Source organism: Nicotiana tomentosiformis, chromosome 8 (assembly GCF_000390325.3).
Source record: "Nicotiana tomentosiformis chromosome 8, ASM39032v3, whole genome shotgun sequence".
In the NCBI taxonomy this organism is placed as follows: Eukaryota; Viridiplantae; Streptophyta; class Magnoliopsida; order Solanales; family Solanaceae; genus Nicotiana; species Nicotiana tomentosiformis.
Window position 1 is genome coordinate 83,650,670 of NC_090819.1, and position 21,921 is coordinate 83,672,590.

At 36.8% G+C, this 21,921-nt stretch overlaps 1 protein-coding gene across 3 annotated transcripts in view; it reads right to left on the minus strand.

Annotated features, from left to right (window-relative positions):
• Window positions 1-17,666, minus strand: part of LOC104108784 (helicase and polymerase-containing protein TEBICHI) — a 30,199-nt gene extending 12,533 nt beyond the window's left edge. For 2 of the 3 annotated variants that reach the window (XM_009617908.4, XM_018775093.3), the window contains exons 1-11: window positions 17,444-17,664; window positions 15,732-16,159; window positions 15,428-15,614; window positions 14,474-15,352; window positions 10,833-10,897; window positions 7,422-7,527; window positions 7,124-7,324; window positions 6,731-6,931; window positions 918-1,079; window positions 587-826; window positions 196-408 (exon numbers count right to left, since the gene is read on the minus strand). In XM_009617908.4, coding sequence (XP_009616203.1) covers window positions 196-408; window positions 587-826; window positions 918-1,079; window positions 6,731-6,931; window positions 7,124-7,324; window positions 7,422-7,527; window positions 10,833-10,897; window positions 14,474-15,352; window positions 15,428-15,614; window positions 15,732-16,159; window positions 17,444-17,479 — 2,718 coding nt within the window. In that variant the 5' untranslated portion in view covers window positions 17,480-17,664. Of the gene's footprint in view, window positions 1-195; window positions 409-586; window positions 827-917; window positions 1,080-6,730; window positions 6,932-7,123; window positions 7,325-7,421; window positions 7,528-10,832; window positions 10,898-14,473; window positions 15,353-15,427; window positions 15,615-15,731; window positions 16,160-17,443 lie in introns of all 3 variants that reach the window. The other variant, XM_018775095.3, reaches the window with a different exon arrangement.
• Between the last annotated feature and the right edge of the window lie 4,255 nt (window positions 17,667-21,921).

Consider the following 21,921-nt stretch of genomic DNA (forward strand, 5'->3'; position numbering starts at 1 on the left):
AGAGAAATACATGAGAATAGAGTCAAACAGGTGTAAACAAGTTCAAAATTGTAACTTAACTAGCATGTTACTTAGAATAGCTCGCAAATCAGACCTACAAATTACAGATTGTGACTGAAAATCCTTTTCCTCTCCAAGTATGCAAGCTTGAAATGAGCAAGAAAAAGCAAAGAATAGGAAAAGGTCAAAACGTACACTCTCTCCTTTCGTATCAATACCCGTCCGACCAGCCCGACCAGCCATCTGTCGGTACCTTGTGCCATCAATAAAGTCACGACCAATACGCGGTTGTCGGAAAATAACTCTCCGAGCAGGGAGGTTAACCCCCGCAGCTAAGGTTGATGTAGCTGTTAAGACACGTAAAAGTCCTCTGCGGTAACAGGTTTCAACCGTTTCTCTTTCCTCAACCTTCATGGTAGAAAAAAAACTCATATGAACGGAGATTTACTCCTAAATAATGGATAAAGAAAACCACCAACAAAGTAAAACAGGAAAATCAAGAGAACTAAAGAAAACATGAAACACGTAGCAATCAATATACATACTAAAGAAACGAAAGATACACAATACTTTAAAATGACATTACTGTGAGTCCAGCATGGTGATAGGCGACACCAGCAGGAAGAGTCTCTTCCAGTACAGGATCCAATCCAGCTGGAGATCTTCGCAAAGCATCAATAGCAGAAGTAATATCAATTGACTCATTTTGGTTGCTCAGGTGATTCAAGGAAAATCTTTTGAGATACTTCGCCACATGCCTAGCAGTAGATTCACATCCTTTGCGACTTGAGCAGAAAATTAGCACTGAGTGGCCTTCTTGGACAACCTGATAAATATCAGATTGATATAGTTTTCCTTCTATTACTTTTCTCAACAAAATAAAGTTCTACTAAATAAAGTAACTGACAAAATTATACCTCATTGCAGAGCTCCACAATGTGATCTGGATCTTTACCACTAAGCTCGGCTACTTTTGAGACTGTCCGGACAATGTCCATTTTTCGGTTATAAATTGTACTACCTACTTTTATATATTCTTCCAGTGGAACAGGCCGAAACTCGGTCTGATACAAAGCTGCCTGCAAGAAACAATAAAAGCCATGAGGCATTCAGGATAAAATGCACAAAGAGGCATTGATTCCCCATATTCACATACATAAATAGGTAGAATTTCACCACAGTGTTGGTGATCCAAATTGCTTAAAATCAAGATGATCTATAGCTTCAATTGTGTTAGATAGTTATGTAAATAATATGTAACTAGTCCTAGTCCCACATAGAATAGGAGTAGGATATGTATTGTATAAATAGGGCTCATTGTATTATAATTGTAGATCAATAATATATTGTTCCTATGCTTTCTCATATGGTATCAGAGCAATCGTGAAAGATTTATCGCTGTGCATAAATTCCAGCGACTCCGGGAAGAAAAACCAGTCAACCGGAAGTCTTTTTTCCGACAAACACAAGTCTGCCGCAAGAAAAAACTACTATTCGTCAGTGTTTTTGCAAAAACCAACACCGACACGAAGTAGATCAGCCTCCGGTGACCAACCCATAAATAAACTCCGGCAGAACGCCCTCACGCGCCGCCAGGATAAAATTTTCCGGCGAGGTTCCGACATCACGCGCCAGCGCGTGACGTAGTTTCCGGCCACTTTTTGAAAAAGTTTCATCAGGACAACTTGTTCTCCCTTCAATTTTGAGCCTACCCATCTAATTTAAACCAGATTCCGACCACTTTTTTACTTTTCCTGCGAGATTCCAGCCTTTTCTCTTCACTTTTCTGGAGAGATTATTGTTGTTCATACTTGTCTTTGATACAACCATGTCTCTTGGATTTGATGTATTTGGTTCTAAAAACACGCATTCTGGAAATTCAAGCTTCATGATTACTTCAGAGCCCTTAATAGAAAGTTCAAAATATTTAGCTTGGGCTTCCTCGAATTATAGTGCAAGAGTCGTGTTCAAGATCACTTAACCAAAAAGGCTAGTGAGGGAGATGAAAAGGCCAAAGCACTTTGGGAAAAGATCGATGCTTAATTATGTAGTATCTTGTGGCGATCTATTGATTCCAAGATGATGCCCGTGTTTCATCCATTCCAGACATGTCATTTAGTTTGGGAAAAGACTCGCACTTTATACACTAATGACATATCTAGTTTCTATGATGTGATATCGCGAATGATAAACTTGAAGACACAGGAATTGGATGTCTACTTAGGACAAATACAAGCAGTCATGGAATAATTTGAGAAGTTAATGCCAGTTTCTGCTAGTATTGAAAAGCAACAAGAGCAACGACAGAAGATGTTTCTAGTTCTTACGCTCGCTGGACTTACGTGACCAGATTTTGGCTAGTCTGACTGTCCCTACAGTTGATGAATTATTCTCTCAATTACTTCACTTTGCTGCAGTACCCAGTCACCCAGTAATCTCATCACAGACAATTGACTCCTTCGTTCTCGCATCCCAGACAGTGAAAAATCGTGCATCTCAAACTATGGAAAATAGACGAGGAGGAGGTCATTTTGGAAGATCTCGACCCAAGTATTCTTATTGTAATAAACTTGGACACACTCGTGAAGTGTGTTATTCTTTACATGGTCGACCACCTAAAAAGCTCATGTTGCTCAGACTGAGACTACATGTAACCGGGGATTTTCTTTATCTGAAGGGGAATATAATGAGTTCCTTCAATATCGAGCAAGCAAGCAGACATCTCCACAAGTAGCCTCGGTTGCTCAGAGTGATACTTTGTTGCTGATAATTCTTTTGCTTGTGTTTCCCAATCTAGTAGTCTTGGCCCGCGAGTCATGGACTCGGGCGTTTCTGATTATATCTCTAGTAATTAATCACTTTTGTCGAATATTGTGTATTCAGAGTGGAAAGACTGTTACGTTAGCCAATGGGTTCCATACTAAAGCAAAAGAAGTTGAACAAGCTAATCCCCTATCTTCTGTCGCTCTAGATTCCGTTCCTTATGTCCCTGATGTTCTTTTAACCTTGCATCAGTTAGTCGTTTGACTCGTGCCCTCCATTGTGGTATATATTTTATTGATGATTCTTTTATTATGCAGGACCGCAGTACGGGACAAACGATTGGCACAGGGCGTGAATCACAAGGCCTTTACTACCTTAACTCACTCAACCCCTCCACAACATGTCCAGTTACAGATCCTCCATAATTTATTCACATACGTTTAGGACATTCGAGATTGTCAAAGCTTCAGAAGATTATGCCTAGTTTGTCTACATTAGTGTTGAGAGTCATGCAGAGTCTGGTTTCTCTTTAGTTCATTCTAATATATGGGTCCTAGTAGAGCTAATTTAATCTTTGGATATCGTTATTTTGTTAGTTTCATCGATAATTGTTCAAAATGTACTTGGTTTTTCTTAATGAAAGATCGTTCTGAGTTGTTTTCTATATTCCAGAGTTTTTGTGCTGAAATAAAAAATCAATTTGGTGTTTCTATTTGCACTTTCGCATTGGTAATGCCTTAGAATATTTATCCTCTCAGTTTCAGCAATTTATGACTTCTCAAGGAATTACTCATCAGACATCGTGTCCTTATAGGTATCAGCAGAATGGGGTTGCAAAGAGAAAGAATAGGCATCTCATTGAGACTGCTCGCACATTTCTCATTGAGTCTCATGTTTCGTTGCGTTTTTGGGGCGATGCAGTTCTCACAGCTTGTTATTTGATTAATCGAATGCCTTCATCTCCCATCCAGAATCAGATTCTGCATTCAGTATTATTTTCCCAGTCACCCTTATACTCTCTTCTCCCTTGTGTTTTTAGGAGCACATATTTCGTTCATAACTTAGCCCCCGACAAAGATAAGTTAGCTCATCGTGCTCTCAAGTGTGTATTATTTGGTTATTTTTGTTAGATAGTTATATAGTTAATATGTAATTAGTCCGAGTCCCATATTGAATAGGAGTAGGATCTTTATTATGTATAGTTATAAATAGGGTTCATTGTATAATAATTAATTGATCAATATAGATTTTCTCCCGTTCATTCTCACAATTCTCATGTTCAAAAGGGATATCATTGCTACTCACCTGATCTTCGTAGGTACTTTATGTTAGATGATGTCACATTTTTTAAGTCTAGACCCTACTTTACCGCTTCTGACCATCTTGATATCTCTGAGGTCTTACCTATACTGACTTTTGAGAAGATTACTATAGCCTGCCTATACCCTCAACCACTGAAGTCTTACCTATACCAACCATTGAGGAATCTAGTGTTGCTCCTCCTAGATCCCCAGCCACAGGAACACCACTCTTGACTTATCATCGTCATCCGCGCCCAGCATCAGGTCCAGCTGATTCACGTCCCGCACCTGACCCTGCTCCTACTACGGACTTGTCTCCTCCTAGTCCATCGATTGCACTTCGGAATGGTGTGCACCCACTTAATCCCAATCTCCATTATATAGGTTTACGTTATCACCGTCAATCATCACCCCACCATGCGTTTGTATCATCTTTGTCCTCTATTTCCATCCCTAAGCCTACAGGTGAAGCACTACCTGCTCCATTTCCTCAGATAACAATGTAAAGGGAAGACCTCAGATTATTGTTTAATTAAGTTGAACAACATAAAAATCAAATTTTAACACATAAAAAGATACTCAAGATTGATCTGATTCAGTTAGGACCGAAACATGTGAACGGACTAAAGAGAAAGGAGATTCTTGCTGATTATCAAGATGACTGGAGAAGGAAGAATAGCATGTAACCAAGTTGACATGACTAACATTCTAAGATAGACAGGTGAGACAAATCAGGTATTAGTTTTTTGAAATTCAGATAGATTAGGATATTTCAACCTTACATGGAAAAACTCGCGGAAACGGGACAAGCTGTGGTGATTTCAAAAATTTGAGATGATAAAGTCCATCTGACACACATCAGCTACAAATTATCCGCCGCATATTGTTGATCGTGTTTGGAAACAAAGTCATTGAAAAAAGTTACTAATCAACTTATACATTTGGGGAAAATGACTCATTGATAAGAGATTAAAGGGACAGCCTGAAAAATATACGACTAAATTTGAAGTCAAAGAAGGAAGAAGCTTGACCTATTCTGATTGCCATGGTCTGGGACCAATTTGTCAATATGAATGTTGGAAGAGATTGAGAATGAGAAATAGTCATGAAAAAGGATTTATTACTGGAGGTATGACAGGATGCTCTTGAGCCAAGAACACAGGTTCCAACATTAGAAGATTAAGCGACATAGGCAGAATCTTCCAAGAGAACCATTCTAAGCATTTGTCATCTTCACAACTCAGGCACAAAATGCTCTTTACTACGCAACTATGGTCATCCAAACTTATGCCAATCTACCACATTCATGTCTTTGCTAAAATGTTAAAAGTAGTACAAGATGTCCGTTCTATTTTTTGCTATGCCCTCAAGTACTGCAACCAAATTGGAGAAAATGATGAGCAACTTTGTGGGAAGGAAAGGAGGAGGAAGAGAAATATCATTTGGAGGATTCGGAAAAAACCAAATCCTTCACTTATTGGGGGGAGGGGCAAGGGGGGGTCAGAGATCCGAAGATTGCCAAACCTTTAACATGGGAGAATTGGACAAACTATGGTGGAAGAAAATATGTTATGGAGAAGGATAACAGTCGCAGGGTATGAAGCTTCTTTTCTTTGTTGAATATGAAGCTTTAAGCAATAGATAGTTCTCAGATGAGATGACATACTCTAATGAGGTGAGCCCAAGGAAGGGGAACATGAAGGGGAGGATAGGTCACTAAGTACATAGGTTATACTGACATGTATATGAATAGGATTCGCTTTTGGAAGGATCTGTTGTGCGATCGAACAGCTTTAAAGGATGCATATCAATAGCTGCTTGGTACAGTGAACGGGTAAAGAGAGAATATGATTGCTGATTATTTAAGAAGGAATGACTGGTGGATCAAATTGGATATAAGCTTCAGGATGGCAACACAGGATTCAGATTAGGATGGGGTTGAGGAGTTCTTAAGGAAATTCTATGACTGCTTGGTAGAAGGAGATGGATCATACAAGATAGTATGGTGGGTTCAAAGCAAAATTATTCATGGGAAAGTCATGTTCCATGGAATTATTTGGAAGGGAGAAAATGGGGGCGTGGATGAATATTTTGGAATACCAATTGACCGTAAAGTTTGGTTTTTTCGCTCGATCTTAATTACGTATAACCTAACGAAGATGGAAATAGAGAGGACACAGATCAACTCATGTAGTGAGCTAGTGTTGCTTGTGTAAGGAGAATCCTGAAAACAACCACCTCCTATTAGTATTGCAGCTTCACATCGCAGATATGGACCCATGTCTTCTGTTTGTTAAGCGTTTTTTAGAGGTTACAGAAAACTGGTAGCTTGGAGAACAACAACATTACATCTCGTTTGACTCATTTGGAATGAAAAAGTAGCAACTTGTTCCAGAATATTGAATTGACGTAAAAAATATAAATAGATTATTGTTGTTCATCTACACTTTTGGTGTAAGGAGGTGTAGAAGTACAAAGGATCATTTTTATTTTATATACGCTTTTGGTGTAAAGAGAGAATCCCCTTTGTATAGATAGTTGGACTAACTCTATAGATGACTGGTTGAGCCATATAACCAACTTTTACATACTTTTGAAACTGGCATGGGGGGTTATCAATAAAGATTTTAATTGAAAGAACTAAAAAGCAATGAATTTCATCTTACTTGCAGCCAATCAGCGACTGCTGTCACATTGGGCAGAGTTGCACTCATGCCAACAATTTGGAGACTGCCAGCAGGGTCAACTTTTACACTGCTGGTACCTGAACTTTCTCCACTGGATGACTCTGTATTTCCTTCACCAGATGCATAGCGAAGCTTGGTCAACATTAACTCCAATAGATAACCCCTACTCTGGTCTCCAACCTAACATGAAAGCAACTCAACAGACTAAGACGATTAGAAATTAATAAATGCATATAACTATGAGTTTCAGCAAAGACGCCAAAACAGCAGCTTCGAGCAAATAGAACGTAAACTTAAAATGATAGGAGGGTTTAGCTGGATATCATTAAAATAAATTAAAACAATAACAGAAAAAGATGTTAAAGTCAATACCATATGGAGTTCATCAATCACTATGATACCAAGCTCTGACAAACGACCCTCTTCTAGCAGTCTGTTAATTAAGGAATTTGCCTTCTCAATAGTACAGACAGCTATAGAGGTATCCTTTGGAAGACTACCACCTCCCTGATTACCATAATAACTGCGAACATGCTTCCCAACTGGTTCCAAAATGACCTCAAGATGTTCTGCCTGAACAAGTTTAAACATGACATGATACGAAGTAAATAAACTATATATCCTAATACGTATAATGAAGACCACTTTGAAAGCTAAAAGATAACATCACCTTCTCTGCACAAATGGATACATATGGAAGTACAAGAAGACCCATTTTTCCGGAAGATAAAATTCTACGTAACATCAATATCTCAGCAACGAAACTTTTACCAGCACTACAGAAAATAAAGAATCCTGGTTAAACAACAGAGAGGCGCTCTGAAATCTGTTCCATAAAAGTATCACTGAAAGAACAGAAAGCAAGAAAAGCAATATTTCCAGAACATAATTTCTACTTGTAGTGGCTTCCAGAAGTTCAACACCCAAAGGGCAAAAAAGATAGTAAAGAACCTGATCAAATAAGCAAGATATGAGAGAAAATGTGCATGCTAATAGTTTATAAAGTTATCCTAATATATTGAGTAGGCAAATTTTCAAGGACCACCTCAATTGAGCAAGACTGGAGAAACCCTCCTATGGAAATTACCACAGATAATTTAGAGGAACTCTAGGATAAGTGGAACAACTCATTAAGTGAAATTCCAATACAGTATGTAAAGCCCTTAATTTAGGTGCAAAAAAGTACATAAGGACAACACGGATAATACTTCAGTTGTATCAGATAAAAAATCTTCCAAATCAAAACCTCAAAGCCAGTTCAGGTTTTATTGTGTGTTGCTTGCAAGTTCATTTAAAGCAGGTTGTAACCAGTTAAGAGACATAAAGATCAGTATTTGGTGCAAATTTGTCTAACATACACGTTCGTTAACAGCCAAACCGTAAAAAGGGGGCAGAACTATGCCAGCTCCTTTGCCACAAGGTGAGTGTCAGAAATAGGATCTGGACTAAGTAATCAAGATATAGAAAGAGGATTTTTATTCCTCAAGTCTTTATATGTTAAAATTTGTAGTTGATGTTGGGGCATCTAGCAAGCTACCTTGCTAACCAGAAGTTGCAAAAAAACTTCTGTATAGTTTTCTATATGACCAACAACCTATGCTTACGGCTGAAAAAGTACAAAAAATAGCGAATAAATAAAATGAATTTTGGTGGCCGAAAGACAAAGCACAGGATCCGAATCAGCTTCTGTTGGGCAAGGCTACCTACGATCTATGAGCTTATCATTCTTTGTGAAAGACATTTGCATTGTGATACCTGTAGCAATTATGCATGTTGAAGTCTTTTGTTTTTCATTTAGAGGAAAATCAAGCTCTCTCTCTGTCTCTCACTCTTTCTTGTGTGTTGTGTGAGGTACCTCAAATAAAATTGTATGCCTATTTTAGCTACCATAACAAAATTAACAGTTTCTGAACTCTTCAAAAAGAGGGATTTCAGCTAACTACAGTTTCATGACTTATGAAACAAATGGTTAGTTCAAGTTAAATTTCAAAATAACTTTTTGCCCAATATGGTACGTCACTTATTTTAAATTTGCAAAAAAAAAAAGAATAAACCTAACACAAAGGTACTTATTCACTTCAAAATATTGCAAGAAAAAAACCATAACTATCAGACACCACACTCAAAGAACAGGCCAACAACATCCTCATTGCTGCACTGAAGCTTTAACAGTCACTCTGACAAATTGATCATACAAGAACAACATATCAACACTGCAACCAAAGGACTACAACTAACAGCCACAGCTTCCTGTTTCAGCTTGCCAGTAGCGTACATAAATATGAGGAACAAAATTTTAGGGAATTCGGTTATTGCTCTCTTAAGTACCATTTTTTTATGACACAACAAGCAGGAAAATAACTATAGTTCCAACTGAATGCTAGATATCTATAACTATATTTCCAACTGAATGGTAGATATCGCATGCAAGACTGATATATCAACAATTCACAGTTACAAAGCATTTGTTACCAACAATGACACAAGTTCTTGAAGCTGCAATTACTAATAGCATGTACTGTAACTATGTGAAAACTTTTACAGCATCCCGACACCTTTGCTGAAGGTACTAGATGCGGGTTTGGACAATTAGGAGATAAGAGCATTCTCCTCCAATAAAAGACAAAAGAATAATTGTTATAATAGAGACAATCATAGTAATAACACTAGTAGCACAAGTATACAGCATTAGAAACACAAACAGCAACGAAGATAATAAGAAAGAGAATCATAATAGTTTGTTAGTAGATTGGCATTCCATTGGGGTTAAGTAAGAAATGTTCAAGTTCCTAAAAAAGGTGCACGGATATCCTGAGCAGCAAGCAATATGTAATGACTTGGACCAACTTAAATGATCCAAGAGACCCAAGGGTGTGGCCTTGTAGTCAATGAAGTGGGTGAGAACCATGAGGTCTCAGGTTCAAATCCCAGCGAAGGCAAAAACACTAGGTGATTTCTTCCCATCTGTCTAAGCCTTGGTGGACGGAGTTACCTGCAACTTGTTGCTGGTGGGAGGTGGCAAGTATCATATGGAACTAGTCGAGGTGCGCGCAAGCTGGCCCAGACACCACAGTTATAAAAAAAAACTAGTAGTCGTACCCGCGCGATGCGCGGGCAATATTAAAAAATTACTAATTAAATTGTGATCGGGCTTGTTTGAACAAATTAGATCGTATTGCTTTAATAAATTTCAATTGTCATCTTATTTGTCAATGTAATAGAAGATATATATTTTATTACTCTTGAAATATATTTTTTATTTTAAATTTTATCCTATTATTCTCAATAATATTATCTGAAATTTAATGAATAAAATCTTTATTAAATTAATGAGACTTATATAGGCATCTAATTATTAACTACTTATGCCATGTGGCTTTTTTCTAGGCTGCCACTTGGCTTAAGGAGAGGGTTTTTTCATCTCTTTTTAATAATATATAGATATTATCCAATATTTAGTATTATTGCATTGTTAATAGAAACTTTTATTAGCATATTAGTTTATTTAAATTTTTGCATGCTACTTTCTTTTTATAATATAATAGAAGATACATATTTTTTATTTTTTATTTTATTCTATTATTCTCAATAATATTTTTTGAATAAATAAACTTTTTATTTTTAAAAAGAAAAACAAAAATTATTAAAAAACAAAGAAATTTTAAAGTGGCAGTTTTTTATTTTATGTAATTTTAGGTTTTTATTTTAAAATAATTTTAAAACTCCAACTTGAAACTACTCTCCAATTTTAGCAAGCAATATGTAATGACTTGGACCAACTTAAATGATCCAAGAGTGACCCAAGGGTGTGGCCTTGTAGTCAATGAAGTGGGTGAGAACTTATAACAGATACTCCAAATTCCACGACTTCGAAAACTTATAAAGCTTTCAGCATCAAGCAGCATTAGCATAAGAATGTTTTGCTACTTATAATGACTAAGATATAGGGTATGGATATACTTCTTCGCGGTTTATTTTTTTATTCTAGCATTGTAACACTATCTTATTCAAGTCACTTGCAAGTTAAAAATTAACAGAAACAATGTACATCATAAAGACCAAATTACACTCTGCTATAGACCTGGTAGAAGCACAATATACAAGATTCCGGTTCTGCAATACTCCATCCACTTGAAGACAATCAACCTGTGCAGGATGCAGAATGAATTTCCATTAGACTGTCACTACAAAGAACAACTTGTTCATACTTCAACTGAAAAAAAATCTGACCCCTTTTAGAAGCCTCAACCTCTAAAGCATTGAATACCCTCTAACAGTATTCTTCACAGAAACTAGTAGACAATGGGGATTGGGGAGTAGAAGTAAGCCAGAACCAAGCTTCTATGAACCAAGCAAAATGAGAACTATAGAAAACCAGATGCCAGTCTAACAACAAGAAAATTGCAAGAGGGCATAGGCAGAAATACATTTGGCTGAGGATGAGTAATTGCATCACCCCCACGGCCACACCCCAAATTAGTGTTCCCAAAAGTGAGAACTTTAGAAAAGCACCCAAGGTTTACTGGAGCTTTAAATGCATAGAGCATTAAAGTGCACGTTTTCGTGAATAAATGCACGAATGAATTTAAACAAAAGTATATACGTATATGTAATGCAAGAGAAGGGGAGCCTTGGCGTAACTGGTAAAGTTACTACCATGTGACCAGGAGGTCACGGGTCCGAGCCATGGAAACAACCTCTAACAGAAATGCAGGGTAAAGCTGCATACAATAGACCCTTGTGGTCCGGCCCTTCCCCGGAACCCGCGCATAGCGGGAGCTTAGTACACCGGGCTGCCCATATGTACTGCAAGAAAAAAATAATTAAACTACATCCAACTTTATGGACTAAGAAATTGATAAAACTACAATCAAGTAAAAGATATGAAATAAAAATCATGGCATGTAAGTTCGAAAACCATCTATTCATCCATAATATTCAGTGTGCGATCCAAACTCATTATTTGGCATCACCTTGTTAAAACAACCCCTGGACGATGCATATGTCTTAGCATCTCGGTGCCTGCACCGAATCGCCACTTAAGCAAGGTGAAGTGTCCATCCTCTCTTGAGTGTGTAGTTTGTAATCTCTTTATATGGTCTTGGACAGCCCTCACTACTTGAACTAGCTTTTGGGGTTAAGTTAGGCCCAATATCCACTTTCTTCACATTCAGAGAAATTTCTTTTTTTTAAAAATGGCATTATATGACTAACTATTTATAACAGTATTATAGTTATTTATTTTATTGAAGATAAAGGTTACAACTTATAGATTTATACCTTCAATTAGTCTTGACTCATTGTAATTCGACCCACTAATATTTCTAATTGCAAAAGATGCAATATATCAGTTCACAATTGCATACTTCCTAAAGTAGAACTATCTAATCACAATGATACCTATTGATTAATATCATATTTGCATTCTCAAACGTGTCAAAAGAAATCTATCAAACTAGCTATATAAGAGTGAGCAAATGGATAGGGCAAGCCAAGAACCTACTTCAACAACCAAAATGGTATATCAACATCTGGTCTCACAAGTAATAAGTTACAGCCTGGGTCCAAAAGTATTAGAAACAGTGCTAATAGGTAGGATCTAGCCACCTAGATCATCAAAGCTAGAACTGACAAACTGATCCCAAAAATCTGGTAGAAATTCTAATGGAGTAATTAGGAAAAGAAATACTGACCTAAAATCTGTATAGTGAATGAAACAGCAACAGATTGATTCTTAAGTATTTAATACTAAATTTACACAGGATACTTAAAAAAAATTCTAGTTGTAGAGCATGTTTGGGTTAAGCTGAATTTAAGTAGCTTTTAAGCATCAAATGCTCAAAACCACTTTTTAAGTGCTAGAGTTGAATTTATAAATAAGTAGTTACGTGTCTGCATAAAAGTACTGAAGTGCGGTTGATGGGTTTGATAGAAAAGTGCTGAAACTGTTAAAATGACTGGAATGCCCTTAGAGCAGTTAACACTTATCTTGCGACATATTTCATTCTAAAATAATTCAAATGCAAATTAGCTAATGTCTTAATTTTAATAAGAAATTAATTGGATCTAATTGTTTTAATAAATGTAAACTAGTTATTTAAATAAAATAGAATACTAATTACTAATAATTCGAACAAAGCTGAAGCCATGATAACATGAAACTGTTGAACAAAATAACATGAACCATGAAGTGGCAACCACCTATTTTTACACTGCACAATGGCATGGCAACTTTAAAAGTACTGAAGTGCGGTTGATGGGTTTGATAGAAAAGTGCTGAAACTGTTAAAATGACTGGAATGCCCTTAGAGCAGTTAACACTTATCTTGCGACATATTTCATTCTAAAATAATTCAAATGCAAATTAGCTTATGTCTTAATTTTAATAAGAAATTAATTGGATCTAATTGTTTTAATAAATGTAAACTAGTTATTTAAATAAAATAGAATACTAATTACTAATAATTCGAACAAAGCTGAAGCCATGATAACATGAAACTGTTGAACAAAATAACATGAACCATGAAGTGGCAACCACCTATTTTTACACTGCACAATGGCATGGCAACTTTGGAGCTTGCTTTATACCTGTTTGAATTGTCTTTTCTTATGCCTAAAACTATAGAGGAACTGCTGACTTGTTGGGCCAATCTGGACAAGAAATCCACTGAGAAGTTTGTGGAACATGGTGCCAGCTTGCATTTGTTGGGTGTTGTGGGGTCGAAGGAATTCCAGGTGCTTCAATGGGAAGTAAGTCACTGTACATATGCTAGATACAAATGTCTATGGATTTTGCTTTTTGGTGCAACATACAAGATGTAAAGGATGACGCCAGCATGTTATAATTTATTAGTTCTCTAAAAGTCTAGTGTTTAGAACAGTTGGGAGCCTCTCTTTTTGTTTTATATAAGGGGTTCCCAGATTTTGTACATACGCCTGCAAGCACCTTCTTCGTGCTCTGCTGTTTATTTTAATAATACACTTACTTACCTTTTCAAAAAATAATATGAATAGTCAAATCTTTTTCTCTTGAACTACCTGATCAAGCTATTTAAGAGGGAACTTGTTTTTCCTTTTAAATGAATTAATATGTTAAAACTACCCCATAGTGCAAGTTTGAAGGGTTTTTATGTCCCAATGAAAAGGAAAAAGTAAAATTTAAACGGAATTCTTCGAATTAGTGAAACTTTAACCAACTTTTCAATCTCGTCATGGGTATGCCTGGGCAGGACTTTTACTGATTTGAGGGATGGTGGAGCAGTGTATGCAATGCAACATAGTATTGAAGAAGGAAAAAAAAAAAATTAGTGTTAGGGTTTTTAGAGAGGGGAGGGTAATTTAGGGATTATGTAAGGGATAGTAAGGTAAATTACTGGGCCAAACCTAAATAGCTTTTAAGCTAAAAAGCCATATATTGGGAGTGACCAAACTTTTGGGTATTTTGGATTTTAAGCACTTTAGGCGTTTGCCAAACACGAAAACAAAACAAAAAGTGATTTTAAGCTAGTTTGGCCAGTTTTTGTTCCAATCCAAGTACGCTCCTCTCTGGAGCACCTAAAATTCAGCTATCTACTCTTTGTTCACTCCTGATCGTATAAATGAAGATTCATCGCATAATCGATGCAAATGGTAAACCAATCAATAATTCCAGGTCTATGAAATATAAAGCTTCTTAAGCCTCACAATCTCAATAAAAGATTCAGCTAAAGATAAACAGCATACCTGCCATGAGTACAATTTAGAAATACCCTTTTTCCTGTAAATGCTGCATATTTCAGAAGGCAGCCAATGGTTGAGATCTAAGTGATTCTTTATTGGTGCAATACTTGAAGGAGTGTTGTCTTTACTTGATAAGGAATTAGCTGCAGAATTGTTAAGTTTCTCCGGAGGTGTCGTTGATGCCATTATATCAGTATCCTGGATAAGCACATCCTTGTTACCCTTAGAAACAGGGCATTCTGGAGTCACGTTTTGTACTTCAAGGATTTTGCCTTTTGCTTGAGCTGCCTTGCGAGGGCTGAGAACAGGAGAGCTACTTAAACTTACATTATCTTGGGACCCAGTTTTTTTGCCACTAATAATCTGGATGTCTGTGTTATTTCTGAGAGATTGTACAACATCGAAATTTTTTTCATCAGAGGCGAAATCAAAATGCTTAACAGGCATCGGGGACTTCTCTCCATCCAGATCCTTCCCCAACTTCCTCTGTGAACCAACAGCAGAAACAACGCCAGCATCAGAAACTGTCTCTATACAATCATCAAATATTTTGTTGGACTTATTGCCACACTCTCCATCTCCAAGACAATTGGAATTTATTATCTCCTTATGAGTCTTCAAAGCGTCAGACTCTTGTGCTGCTTGAAAAGAAAATTTATCACTTCCAGCAAACAAACCATCAGCAACCTGAATTGCTTCATTCCAAAATGTTTCTCCGGGTGAAAATATGGAGCTACCACGACTTGACTTGGGAGTATCATCAACACGAAGCTTCGTAGATGTTGAACCAGGTGTCTCGGATTCAGTTGGCCCAATGGCACGGACATTATTACATTTTATCAAGCTTATCTGAGCTTCGACTGATGTATTCCCCTCCATGACCTAGCATAAGATGCAAATTCTCAATGAGGTTGTCAAAAATTATAATATGGTAGTATGAAAACATATAATACCTACCTCAAAAGAATTTAGAGCTGCATCGTCAGAATTGGTTTTTCTGTTTATATTAGACTCGTTTTCACTCGAGATGCAGCGGATTCTCTTTGCATGTTTATTATCCACATCAAGAATGGAAGGACTACCACTCCTTTTACTAGCACCCTCACTCTGGGCTGAAGGTAAACTTAAACTAGCTGGCAGTTCACTGAATACACAAAAACATAGATTACTAAGCAAAACAACATTCAAACAAATCCAGCTCAGTAACCAAATTAGCCACAAAACCAATCACCACCGACAAATCAAGAACAAAAGGTATTACCTGCAATATAATGACAAGAAGTTGGTAGCAAACTGCTTAAGTTCTGAGTTTCTGGTAACCTGTGCAGTAACCAAGACATCTTCTCCATGACCTCTATTTTCAACAACACGTGAGTCAAGGGAAATAACAGACTTCTCCTTTGAAGTTTTTGTTTCAAAAGTTGTTGAACGTGCTTTGACCAAAGAAGTACTCTCTTTATTTTCATCTTTTAGATATGAACCAATTTCTAATGTCAGATTTCTCTTAACCGGTGTGCCTCTAGCTTTGCGCAAAGATTTACTATCATCATCCTGAGAAGTCACTAAATACCCATCCAATGAACCTTTCGTGCTAGGAGACCCTTCAAGTGAAATCTTAACATCTTTCTTGGCTCTTGCGGGTTTCAGACTCGGTGATAAAGACTTCCTCTTCTTTTTCGAAGCAAAGAACTAATAAAAACAATAGTCAATACAACAACCAACACCACAATTAACCAAATATTAGAAAATAATATCCAAAATCATCAAAGCAAGATAATAAAGGAAAAGAGAAATAAAGGAAGATAAAATTGCCTGCATCATGGGGAAGTTATGCATGATAAAAATTTTTAGCAAAACTACTACAACTGCTCAATTAGGAGAAATTTCCAACAACTGCTTAATTGGCAAAAATATACAGTTTTTTACCTTCTCTTCTCTTTACTATACGGCAAAAAAAAACACAACTAGATGCTCTCTAAATTCAAACCAATAGCCTTGTGGGGTTCTTATATCATAAAAAACTGTAATAATAGAAAAAATTAGGGGGTGATAGGTCACTCATAAAGTTAAGGTGAGTAAATGGCTTGTCCAGACAAATTTAGGGAGCAACTTATATATTTGCCATTAGCTTATAGATGTGGTGAGAGTATCACAGGGTGTGAGTTCGATTGCCACTATTTTTTTCCTTCCCCGATCCTATGTAATGGAAATGAAAAGTTTATTAGATATGTGGAATTCCTAGGCACCTGCGTCTGATGCCCAAAGCATTAAATGGACCATATACTCAGTATGGTGAACATCAATTATAGTACTCTTTTTTTTCTTTTCTTTTTCTCTCTTCAACACTCCATTCTTATCGAGACAGGAAAAACCAGCATACTATTTCTTGATATTGTGATATCTTTATACCTATCCTCCACAGACAACTACATCAAAGCATGATAATAAAGGTAAAGAGAAATAAAGGAAGACAAAACTGCCCCCATCATGTGGAAGTGATGCAAGATATTATTTTTACACAAATCTACCACAACTGCTCAATCAGGAATCTTATAGTACTACTAATTATTGCTCTAAATTAATCAATAGCATTTCTGGAGACCTTTCAAGTGAAATTTTAGCATCTTCCTTGAGTTTGACACGTCTGAATTTCAAACTCAGCAATAGGCAGTCAACAAGTGGTTATGAGAAAATAAAAGCAAAAATTTTCAAGAAAACCAAAGAACCAACTAAAAAAGCAAGAAAAGATCGCCCCATCTTTTGAACCTTGATGCAAGACAACATACTCAGTAAGAAATTTTCTATAGCTGCTTAGTTGGCAATAATATACAAGTAAAAAAATAACACAACTATATGTTATCTAATTCCGAATTAATAACACTTTGGGGTTCCTAAAATCATTTAAAAAGTGGAACAATAGAAAAAACTAGGGTTTTTTAGGAGGAGAAATGGTGAAAGCGAAAAGGTACTAACTTGATCAATGCGTGCACGAGGGGTATCAGAATCCATGAGAAGAAGCAACCCGATATGAGATTTGGTGAATGGGTTCAGAAAATTGTATTCGCGTTCATGGGATTTGAAATCGGAATTTTTTGTTCAGGCTACGGAGCAGTGTCAAGAAGCCATTTGAATCTTTTAAGACCGCGCAGTAGAAAAGCTCGGAGAAGGGGAAGGAAGTACTTGATGTTCAAATGTTGGAATTGTTTTGCAATTATGCCCTTGTGTTATAGAATAGTTCGAATTTTGATGCCTCTAAATTGCTGCAATTATGTATTTTGTCTCTCTCAAACTGTATTTTGCAATTATGCCCTTGTATTATAGAATACTTTTTTCTGCATTTTTTTTCTTAACTTAACTTGTTTAGCCAAGCTTTTTTGAGAAAAATAATGTGAGAAATAGAAAAAAGTAGCTTCTTCCCAAAAGCAGAAGCAATTTTGACTTTTTTTCTTACCAAAAATATCTTTAACAAAATATAGTATATACCAAAATAACCGTTAAATCTAATACGTAGGATATTAATGTATAAGTATTTCTTCTTATTTTTAGGATAGTTTTCTAATATATAGTGACTTTAGGGGTGAATACTTTTATATTTGTTGAATGATTTTTAATATATTTGAATAATATTAAAAGAATTAAAGTACTTTTTAATTTTATTTTCATATTTTACTTAAATAAAATGAAAAGATTTAATTATTTCATGTAATAACAAAATTTTGAGATTATTTATTTACTTATAATATTAACTATTAAGTAAATCTATTCATGTTCTTATTCGTAATTTGATACTTAAAAATACTTTTTGAAAAACTTGACCAAACACAAATTATTGCTCAAAAGTATTTTTCAGGGTGATTAGCCAAACACAAATTGTTTCTCTCCGAAAATACTTTTTTCAAAATCACTTTTGAAAAAAAAACACGCTATAATGTTTGATTGGAAACTAGTGAACGGAAAAGAAAGGAAGAAAAGCTATAAAATTTTCGTCTCCCTAGCTAGTTGCTTAGATGGGTAAGAGAATGAGTGTTCTTGGTCCTACTAATTTATGGAATGCTTCAAATGAGTTTATTTTCCTTAATTGATAAATAAAATAAAGAGGAAGATTTTCTCTCAAAATTCTCCTCTGTTTCTTCCACTTCTATTAACCCTCTCGTTTTCATTGAAGGAGTTGATATTAAGATGTTATAGGAAGTCCTTCTTTAATGGTGCAATTATATTTTGATGCTTTGAATTATCTAGCTTTAAAAAGAACTTATTGTTGGTTTTGTCTTGCACAAACGAACAACTTTACAAAATATTTATTAATTTATATTTTGTTTCTCAACTTTATTAGTTTGATTTAAGAAAAAATAATAAAGCAGATTACGTGATTTAATTAATAAGTCAAACAAAAATAACTAGAATGAAGGTATATCTTACTGCAATAAACCAAAATAGGTGTCACCTTATTATGTTTATGTTCATTCATAGTTACAATGCAGTAATACTTCGACTTCAATGCACCATGAAAGATTTATGTACCATCTATGTTTTGACATCAAACAAGTTAATATGTTTGTTAACAATTGAGTCTTTATCTTCCTTCTCCTTACGCTCTTAATGGAGCATAATAATAATATCCAAAATTAAGTTGACCTAAAAGAGAGATTCAGAGTCATTTAAATAATTTTTAAAATGTCTTCGGCACAATTCACAATTAGGGACATAATCGGCACCTAACGAGCTCACACCGTCAAGCGAAACCACCATGCATTCTGATCCGCCAATTCTCGACCAACAACAAAATTCATAACAAACACATGAATCTAACTCTCAACTTTTAGTAGATAGTGTAGTGTAGTACGTCCCATAGCACCACATAATCAACGATGTCATACTTAATTTTAAAAGGAAACAAAATCATCTTGTTGACGAAATTCTCATCACATGAATTGTGATTAGAGTACAAAGATTTCTTGACTTCTTTATCACATATTAAAATACAAAAGAACTGTCATCCCTTTTAATTACATGCTCAAATGAAGATGTCTATTCCAAGCAAATAACATTAATACTCAACTAATAATTTCTCAATGCAATTAGAATGAATTTCACAAAGAGTATTACTATTCGTCAATGAATATGCACCACAAGACATACTAAGTTTGTCTTCTTAGTAGAACTCATGAAGTAAAATAAAGAATAAAGATTAAGCATATAAACTCGACCTACTTAGCTCACATTTCCTTTTAGTTCAATCAACAAACTAGGCTTGGATGGATATTTTTCTCCACACTTTAAAAATTTGTTAATGATAATCTTTCATGGTTGCCTTACCAAAAGACTCATCATGAAAATTAAGACAACTAAAAAAAATATGTGATGGAAGGTTAGGACCATGCTTAAGTGACTTTTATTTTTTTACACTATCACTATTCTCAACATCAGTATTGGACTCACAAATATCATCAACTAGATTTGATACACAAAGAATCTCATGATTCATCATATCATAAGTAATGTCATGGGCAGCTTTCCAGCCATGCCCCATGACCCCTTGGACGCGTTCCATGGTGTCCTGGTAAGCCTCCCAACGCCTAGCGTCATGGTCGCCCCCATGGTCTTGGCTACGCCAAGTGACAAGCACGCATGTGCCTATGTCGCCCCACTGATAGCCCTCGCCAGCGCCCAGCCGCAGGCAGGTACCAAAAGCGCCGTGCGCACAGACTCTGATGCTGAAGACAAGGTGGCTGCCAACGGACCAGCTTCTACTTTGTAGGAATCTAAGTCATTTTCATTGTAAATATAGAGTAGTTTTATTTCATGTATTTCTATTTTGTCTCTCTAGCTTAGTTAGGTCAATTCCTGTAACTTTGGTTTATTTTTTTTTAAGCACTATTAGGGAGATCAAGCAATCAAATTTTCTAGTAAGCAAATAATTCTATGTACTGGTGTCTCCCTCCCCTCCCCCCCTCCCCCCTCGACATTATGTTTCTTTTATGTAATAGCTTTCATTAATACAATCAAGCTTTCTTCATTCTCAATTGCTCTTGACATTGGTTTTCCCGTACGACACTGACAATCTCGTCTAGAGTACGGAAGGGACCTCAGTTGGCGGAGAGTAACTATACAGATATCAGTTGCTTAGCCTTACGTCGCCCTTTCAAGGAATCTCAGGAAGGCGACGCGTAACAGTTGGTATCAGATCCTAGGCTCAATATCAGACGAAGGACCACACTGCCATTACCACCATTTCTGACCATGGTGAATCGTGGGAACCTCATAGCGGCCCTCGAAGAGACGGTTGATGTATTACGACCCATCGTAGATACGGTGCCTTATCTAAGAACTAACCCAGTGCAAAGGTTGGATGACCTGGACCACAAGATGCGGCAGGACGAAGGTGACATTGCGAACATCAGTTGCGACTCTGAGGGAGACCGGCAAACGGTAGCCACAGAGGCAGCCAAAAGTTTTGGTAAATTTGAGGGCCTCCAATAGGAGCGTACCGAGGATTTAGCCTATAGGGCACAAGAGGCAGACAGGGGTGACTTTCATGCAGTAAACTATAGACAACTAGACATGCCAACTCAGTGTTGTCAATGCCGCAATACAAGGCCTACTTCGAGGAGGCGAAAACCAGATCGGGGGTGCTGTGAACCTTGCCCCCGTGCCACAAAAGCTTAAGATTCCTGATCCAAAACTATGCAATGGAGCTAGGAATGCCAAGTAAGTGGAGAACTTCATCTTCGACAATGAATAGTACTTCGATGTCGTGAGGGAGTTAGAAGAAGCAAAAAAGGTAGCAAATATTACCATGTATCTTCAGGTTGATGCTAAACTATGGTGGCGGGTGAAATACGAAGCCATCAGGGCAAGTGAAGATACTCTCGAGACATGGGCTGAACTGAAGGCAGCCATACACCTACAGTTCTTCCCCGAAAATATCCAGTACAATGCGCGGAGAAAGTTACGGGAGCTCCGCCAGACCAAGTTAGTGCGGGACTATGTGCGGGAATTCTCCGCGCTCATGCTGAACATATGGGATATGGGAGACAAAGACAAACTCTTCACATTCGTGGAAGGTTTGAAACCTTATGCCCGATGGAACTACAAAGACAAAGGGTAGACACTTTACCCAAGGTGATCTAAGCAACGGAATGCCTTGGGGACTATCAAGTGGAAGCTCGGAAGGATAGATGTTCGAGGGGGATAAAAAAGGGGCCAGCCTGGCAATGGTGGCCCTAACAGAAGTGGAGGAGATCTGAGTGCTACCAAATCTAAGGCTCCTTCCTCAGACAGCAATAGTGTTGCATCTAGCAACAACGATCGGGGGAGGAAACCCCCTTCAGGATACCGTCATTGCGGCAGGCCACATTGAAATAATGAATGCCTACATGAACAGATGAATGCCCATCAAACTTTTGATGATGTGACATATGACGACATAGATGATGCTGACTAGACCGAAC